Source organism: Vigna unguiculata, chromosome 9 (assembly GCF_004118075.2).
Source record: "Vigna unguiculata cultivar IT97K-499-35 chromosome 9, ASM411807v1, whole genome shotgun sequence".
NCBI lineage: Eukaryota > Viridiplantae > Streptophyta > Magnoliopsida > Fabales > Fabaceae > Vigna > Vigna unguiculata.
The window spans coordinates 28,377,197-28,385,887 of record NC_040287.1 but is presented as its reverse complement, the minus strand read 5'-3'; the positions used below and the strand labels follow the sequence as shown (position 1 = coordinate 28,385,887).

Below are 8,691 nucleotides of genomic sequence, written 5' to 3'. Positions count from 1 at the left end.
ATAAGAAACTTTTAAAGTAATCAAACATACTAATTAATTCGATTGATTGTTTATTGTTTTAAAATAATGTACTAACTTTTTATATTTATAAATATTTATAATGATCATACAAATTATTAAATATCGTATAGAACCATAATTTTGTTTTCATACTATGATCCCAAGTTTTTTTTTAAATTATGATTCGAAGTTGTTTCACTTTTTATTTTAATTATCTTTATTTGATATACATACACACACACATATATATATATATATATATATATATATATATATATATATATATATATATATATATATATATATATATATATATATATATATATGATAACAGTTAGGAACATGGTACATCGAAAAAAAGACGGTTATCTTTAGATATTGACATCGTAGGAAGAAGATAGTGATTGTGGGAATTCTCATTGAGTCAGTAGTATCTCAACAACAAACATAATAAGCCCAGAAAGCATAGGCTTTCTCATTGGTGATCTCATTCTGCAATATAACGAATTCATTCTTTTGATTCCTCCATATTGTCCTCAGCAACCAACCAATTTCTCCATCATCGAACATCTTTCATAATAAACAATACTACGCTACAAAAGTCAATATACCCATACTCCGAGAACTTGTATTTCTTTCTTTCTTTCTTTCTTTTTTCTGAAAAAAATGTGCATGAGTATACTAGTTCAAATTCTTCAGAAAAAAATAATTGGGGAAAACTTATAAAAGTTACTCAAAAGCATTCTTACTCAAAGTTAAGTCTTTTAACTATTATATCAGTTCAAATTATTCTTACTCACAAGCATCTCATGAATTAAAATTAGTTTATTAAAATAAATGTTATCAATAAAAAAGTGAAGCGTTTTTGAAAATACAGTTTGATCAAGACAAATTCATGATTGCAACAGAAAACATTGAAGTATTGTATTAGGAAGTAGAAAAAAAAAATAACAAAACTGAAACTTATCCTGTAAAAGTAATTATGAAGTAAAGAAGAATTTTACGGTCTAAAATTTATTGTCCAAAATAAAAACAATGCACAGTGGATGTATCAGAAAGTAGGAAGCAAGTAGCACGCGGAGCAATTTACATCGAAAATTAACGTGGAAAATGAATAGTAGAAGGGGAAAAACCCAAATATTTTACGTTGGACAGAGGCAGGTGCTGACCTGCTACTACAGAAGTGCTGGTACGTGACGCCATAAATGTCAAGTTTTAACCTAATTTTTACTGTTTTGCATGAATGCATCATTCCCCATGTCTCAGAAAATCAGGCTTTTATTACAGGTCCTGCTCTCCCATTGTCTCAAAAGTGCTGTGTAAAATATGCAGATCTAGCTGTTGTTGGGACCATGGCAAGTGAATCCTACAAAAACCTTCCAGAAAGCAACTTCAATTATTCAGGATTAGGTTACTGGGAAGCCCACCTAACATAACGTTAGGCATTTACTATGCTCTTTTATTTAGCTCTGCCAATCCCTGCCACAACTTACTTCAACCTTTCTTGTTTTTTCCCTACAGACAAATCAGTGCCTAATACATTTCCGCATATCACAGATATAAATTTTTCTTTAACTGGACAGAATATTGAACATAATACCATGCCTTATTCTTCCTACTTAAACCTAATTGGATACCAAGGTAAATTACTCTCGCTAATAATCCATCTCCTGTCCAAACACGGTCAAGGCAATATATGCCTTTTATTTCCTGTTTATTCCTCATATGTCGGTTTCTTTGTTGAGTGTTTGCTTGCTTGTTGCTTGTTTTAGCACAACAATCCATTTGAAAAGGAAATTGATACTTGTTTAGTTATGAAAGGTTCTATTGATTCTGAGGTGGAGCCGAAGTGAATCACTCAAAGATTATAAATCATCTACCAACACACATTCCTGTATTTCAACCCAACACGTTCCCTTTGAACCCAATGACGTATAACATGTTTGGGTTACCACGGTAAAGCATCCAAAAGTACTATTAGAGTATTAGGTACAAAGCATATCATTCATTCTTCAAAAGTATGTTTGACACATATATAAGGAACGCAATTCAAACATGCTAATAGTTGTCATGAGCAGAAGGTTAACAACAGAACCGTTCCAAATGGAAAAAATGGAATTAAACTTTACTATAAAAGTGACAGTAACATTATCTGTAATTAAAAAAATGAAACATAGCATAGATTTTTTTCCTCTTCTAACAACGCTGTTTCCCCCCATTTCCCTCCCAAACAATTCATTAACACAAGAAAAGATATGACTATGATCTATAAATAATTGGGAATTCACTCCAGGTATAGTGAAAATTAATCCAGTTCGCTGGACACCTGATTTTCCACACAGTTAACCAAAAGTTGCAGCACTTTCTCTCTAGTGAATTTCTATTATTTTCTATGCCTTCGTGTCTGGTTCAGAGGACACAGGTAGTGAACTATAATCTTGTGTTTTGGGAAGGGAAAAGCTACGACGCTCTTTCCCCCCTGGCTTAGAAGAAGCATTGCCATACCAGACCATACCTGCTATTGCAACGATCATACCCAGAACAACATGTAGATTAAGACCCTCTTTTCCAAAGAAAATGAATCCCAGGATTAGGACCAAAATAGTCTTCATGTGACCAAGGACTTGGAATGATACAGCCGTGAACCTACCGATGCAGATGAACTGACTGAGGTTTGTCCCTACTGCAATGGTGCAAGACAGAATGATGAACAACTGCAGACAGCACGAGCAGCTCAGTTTAATAATAGTGTTCCAGTAGTCACAGTATTCATTATTTTCTTGAGTAAAGGTACTACACTGTACAGTATTTATAAAGTTGACATAAAGTTTATACATATTTGGATTCTCCCCTTTTCTTATGAAAATGCCCGCGTCATTTTCCAGAGAAAGACAAACAAAACGTGCACAGTCCATAAACAGGAAACTGGTCCCTCCACAGAATATATGTTTCTTAAAAAAATAACAGTATTTTCCTACGGTAAAGGGGTAGGATCCAAATCCTTTAGAAAAGAAAATGACAACTACATCATTTGGTTCTAAGGGAGACCAAGGAAGGGAACCCTCCCACATTCTGTGCATACCGACCAATGGTCAAGAATACACCGCTTTTATTTACACAGAGCTATATGCATGCTGCTGCTGGCCAGTATAGTGAGACAAACAAACTTACATGGATGTAGTGAGATTTCGTGCATATGGATACCGCCAGTAGTATAGAGATAAAAGAAAAAATTTACACGGATGTAAGAAAGTTGTTCATGCCTTTTACAGATACTGAATGAATACGCCCGCTACCACCTATATTTAGCATTAGTTTGAAGCAACAACATAGACCACGGAAATAATTGTAGAAGTATTACTGGAAAACTGGGGTGGACGAAATAAAAATCTCCAATACAAAAATAGGGAAGTGGTCGACTGAAACAAGATTGTATAAATCTAATTAAAATCTTCAACATTTACACAACCTCAGAAAAAGTAACGATTCAAAAAGATAACTTTTCCTTCAGACGTACATAAACATTCTCATATTTTAAACTAGATTGGTCAAATTATGATCACAGAGAACCAAACGTTTCAATATGTAAATGAATTTAAAGGATAAGTTAACCTTCCAAGCAGTACTAGTTTGGACCAAATACAGAAATAAATAACTATGAGCCACTTTTCAGAAATATTATTTCTTTTATACTCAAAACATTTTGAAAGAGGAGAAAATTAGATATGAACATGCATTTGATTTCATAGATGCTATTAGTTAACTAAATATCCACTATAGGGAGTAATGAAAAGGGCACAATGAACACCTTCGTTAAAAAAGAAAGTCCATCTCTTGAAAGAAACCGAGAAAGTCGTTTCCCTCTAAAAAAATAACGTGCATTAGAGGAAGTTATCTGGATTGTTATGACACTTTGAACTTCAAAAGCTATTTACTGACCCTAAACAGCAAATCTGAAGTTTTGAGAAATTCTTAAGGAATCTACTAGAACTTCAAGCTGTAAGCAACACTTAGAGGACTTATATAAATTGAATATGAGACAGTTTAAAAGAAGTATGAATCAGTTAAGATTAAGACAACTCTTAATCAACCTAAGGATGCTTTCTCAATGTTTCTATGCAGCAAGCTGACACTGAATTTGGGCAGCAGAATTTTGGCACTCACTTCTACGATAAGCAATATGTAGTATATTAACTTATGTCCTTACAGTTAGAGTTATTTTAAACTTCTTACCAGAAAATCTGTCAGCCTAAACCTGATATAGAAATAAATTTAACTAGTATTCACTTCTCTCCGTAATCACAGCAAAAAGATTCAAAGAAAAAAAAAAAACTAGAAAGAAATAGAGAAAACTTACAGTGGATGTCAAGCCATATCCGTAAGCATCAACTCGTTTGCCTGTCAACCAATAGTCAAGAAAGGGGCCTACTAGCAGTAAACTTCCTGCCTGTGCTGGTGCTGTGTGGCCCAACAAGTTAAATGATCCAATAGAATACTTCCTCTGAAGATAATGCACATACTGCACAAAAGTTTATTCTTAAATATCATCCCAACACCCAACAAGACTGAGGTCATGAAACCAACAAAAGCGAGAATGCTTAGAAGTTTTGTAAACTAAATCAAGTTATCGAAGTCTGTTATAGATGCACCTGAGAATACTGCTTGCGATACAATTGCAGAAAAAACAGAGAAAAATTATTGTAGGCTTCCCAATTTTATAATTTAAAGTTCTATAACAAAGATAATTGATTGTTAAATAAATGAATGTTGCCAACAAGTATACCAGAAAGTGAACATTTACCAATCCAAAACTGCCTTTATGAAATGAAATTCAGTTTGATTGGTTTGTATCTCACAGCTAAAGATTCAGGTTCGATGTTAGTGTATGATACTTACATACTGTTGCAGGGCTGTGCTCCAAACTGCTATCAAAGCAGCAATAAAACCTTTTGCATTAACACTGACATCGGTGACTGTACAGACAGCAACACCAAGCAAAACCAAAACAATACTAAGCTTTGTGTCCCTTGAATATCGTACATTGTCCAAGACAACCTCCAGAAAACAGGATACTGGAATCATGCTCAGCTTAGCAATCTGAAAAATTTTATTTCAAGGAGGAATTATTATAAATATCTAACTTAACTTTATTATAAAGAGAGTTCAAAATGTTGCTGTAAGTCTAAATGTTACCTGATAAAAACCAACAGAATTCCACATTAAACTCACATTCATCCCAACGATGGAGAAATTTGCAAATAAGACAAATTTGATTATATCAGATAATGGAAGATGAGAGGTCTGGATATATCCCAGCGATTTAAGAATGAGTGTCAACAAAGTTGTCGTGGCAAAATGCAGACCAGTTAAAGTAGTAGCTGCATAATAGCATTATATAATACAGAAGGTCAGGATTCAGGAGTGGTATAGAAGTTCAGAAACGATTATTTGTACTCCTTACAAGCTACATAAGAAGAAACTAAACCAAATAATTCTTTGCTTCACTGGTAATAGAAGAGATTTTAAATCTATCATCCAATGCTAATCTCAGTAAGTTCGTTTACGCTATTTTAGTTGAGATATACAAATGGTAATACTGTCGTTACTAATATAAACCGAAAAGCACGGAAATGGAAAGGTTGTTCAAAAAATACTTTCCTTGTAGAAACTTTGAACGCCTATCTTGAACATGGCAATTAATTTTTTTATGAGAAGTTTTTCTTTTTTTGCAGATTTTGCACATATTTTTGGTATTCACATCACTGATATAATGTTTGCAGTCTGTACCACACCAGCCTGTTGTCTGAATGCATACCTTCTGCTCAGATTTTCTGTCTAGCGCTTTTACTGAACAACATAGTATTGCTTACAGCATCTGTGATTCTAATTTATCACCTATTCAACTAGCACCTAGGAATAATGTATGATTCTTCAAAATCATAGGAAAAGTTTATACCGAACAGCACCATTAAAAGGTAGACACAATCAAAACATATCAACTTAAAGTATTAGCATTTAGAGAATGAAACTAAAGTCAGGATAAACTATTCAAAGTCTCTATACTATAGTTTCTTACAAACCACCAAGCCAAATGCCCATCCTATAGGATTTTTTCTAGCTCACTCCCACGCTATATCACATATCCAGTCTATTAGGCCATTTTATAGTTACAACTGAACCACATCTTCAATGACCTAATCCAAGATGCTATAGTAGTGCAATCGGAATTAAGCAAACAGATAATATCAAAGTGAAGTTACCGTCATAAAACACGCAATTTTATCATACAGAAAAGCTTTCCCCTTCTTTACCCCTTCAAAAACATACATGTGTGACACCAAAAGAATGCACAAGATAGGTAGTTCATCGAAACAACACATAGAAAAAGAAGCATAGCATCTTTTAAATCAAAGGCAGGCAGATCAAAGATTCAAGGGAGAGGATGGGAAAAGTAAAGGCGAGGTCCTACCAAAACTAAAACCATATGTAGCCATCAGGGCCTTATTCACGAGGATTATTCCCACAGAGGTGACCACATTGAACAACCATGATGCTGCATCAAGAGAAGCCTTCCGATCACCCTTGCTTATAGAAGACATGTTGAACTAGAGCTTCCAATACAAAGACTTAATTTCTCAGAGCTCTGCCTTCATGCAATAAGTGAATCACTAGTTTCAGAATCGTACAGCTTTATCTGTACAGAAAAATAAACCATGAGAAGAAGCGCAATCCTAATTCCCTATAAATAGAGTAAAATTCTCATACTGCTCCACATTTAACAGAGAGGAACACGAAACAAAATGCGGTCTACCATAACCAAGTAAACAGTAGAAGTTTATAATAGTATACAAGGAGACTTAAAAACAAAGGAAATCAACAAGAAATATAAAAAATCCTATCCTCCCTTCATTGATATCTCCGTCCATGGAGTTGACATGACAACTGCAGCAGAGGAATCTTCCACTATATACACAAATATAGACACATAGGGATATATATATAAAGTTAAAAACAACTGATTCTGAGATTCTTATGAGTAGCTCTTGTTTTATTGGTCAAGACATCCCAAAAAGGGGCAAACAAAAAATACAAAGAGACATGCGGACAGGGAAAATGGATATTGAAGTTGGCGAATTGCACACTTACACAGCGAACTACGATTAACTACAACCATAATCCTAAATCCCGAAAGACACGATTCAGCCAATAGAAAGCAATAGCAAGCTAAATCAAACCAGAACAGCACAATCTCATCAGATCCATTACTATTTTCAACAATATACAGTAATTGAAAGCAGATTGGAGCTCCAAGCAAACAAAAATCACGAAATTCCAAAAAATCCGTTAGGAAAAGAAACAACACGAGGAAAAAGCAACCTCAAACGGAATCCCGAGCGTGGATCCGCGATCCCTAATTAGAGAGTGCGGCAGTAAGAACTAAGGAGCAGAAGAATTCCCTAGACTAAGGAATCTTAAAAGAACGAAAGAAAAAAAAAAAATAAGAAAGGAAAAAAGGTTGGTGATAATATATTGCGTGAAGGTGTTAAAGGAACGCACCGTTGAGATGCAGGGAGAACGTGGTGGTGGTGTATGGTTGTTTCCTTTCCGCGTTGGGTTTTAAAATGGAAAATTGGTGCGCTGTGTGGTGTGGTGTGGTGTGGTGTGGTGTGGTGCGGTGCGTGGCGTGGCTGTGCTGCTTTATTAACGTCCAGATTCAGTGACCTGAGGAAAGGTGAGTTGCGGGGAAAGCAGCAACAACTGCAAAGTAAACGGTATGTCATCGCTAATTAATACTACTAGTCAACTTCACTCGCACAATTCTCCTTCAATCACCACCATTTTTCTGTTTTTTTTACTGCATTTCCTTAATTAACACTACTTAATTAACACATCTTTAATCACCTATAGTGGTAAAATCTGAATTATGCAAACAGATAATATCGAAGTGTTATTTATTCTGGATAAACTAAAGTCATACATTTACAGTTTTAGTTGTTTCACAATTGGCACGACTATAATTAAATAGAAATAGAAATTTGAAATTTGAGAGACAATAAATAGACTTATCCCATCTTTTAGGAAAAAAATATTTAGGCGTGTTCTTTTACCATTTATTATGATTTTATCGGTGTTGTTTTATTTGTGTTTGGTGCGAAAATTTGGCTGTCTTTTCAATTGGTGTGAGTGAGCATGATCGTGAAACCTATTTTTTAAGGTTATTTTTCCTTGTTCCTGTGTGTCTAGCGTGTGTTTTTATCTACAGCAAATTATTATGGGTCATTGGGAATCAAAGTGATGGTTATGTTTAAGGGAAGATTTCATTTTGTGGTTAGAAATACGTTTTCTGGGGAAAATGATTAGTTGCTATGTGTCGATCATGCAAGCATCGCCATCTTGCATTACTTTTTAAATCACATAAATAAAAAGAAAATTAATTTCATGTAATATTTTCCCAATTTTTTTTTTTTGGGTTTTATCGGTTTGTGTTTTCTCATATCTTTAATATTTGGATGGACACTAAATATTTAAATTCCTCTTCATTCTGTTATCTTTACATTCTAAGTTAAGTGTCCTTACATTATATAAACATGACAAGTGTTTATAAAATACAAAATATTAGTTATAGAGTGATAAATTATAAACTAGAGTTCTTAATAATCATAAGTAGTGATTATTACTAGTAGGATCTTC

General features: G+C 34.1%; 1 protein-coding gene across 2 annotated transcripts; it reads right to left on the bottom strand.

The window, feature by feature from the left end:
* Positions 1-2,082: 2,082 nt before the first annotated feature.
* On the bottom strand, positions 2,083-7,770 carry LOC114163288 (UDP-rhamnose/UDP-galactose transporter 6-like). Of its 2 annotated transcripts, none has more exons than XM_028047509.1 (6): positions 7,378-7,770; positions 6,470-6,694; positions 5,194-5,378; positions 4,897-5,097; positions 4,358-4,519; positions 2,083-2,714 (listed from the first exon to the last, which is right to left on the bottom strand). In XM_028047509.1, exons 2-6 carry the CDS (start codon positions 6,597-6,599, stop codon positions 2,391-2,393), a joined length of 1,002 nt encoding a protein of 333 aa, XP_027903310.1. In that variant the 5' UTR covers positions 6,600-6,694; positions 7,378-7,770; the 3' UTR covers positions 2,083-2,390. The 2 variants fall into 2 exon arrangements, with proteins under 2 accessions (XP_027903310.1, XP_027903309.1); XM_028047508.1 differs by having other exon boundaries at positions 7,558-7,769.
* Between the last annotated feature and the right edge of the window lie 921 nt (positions 7,771-8,691).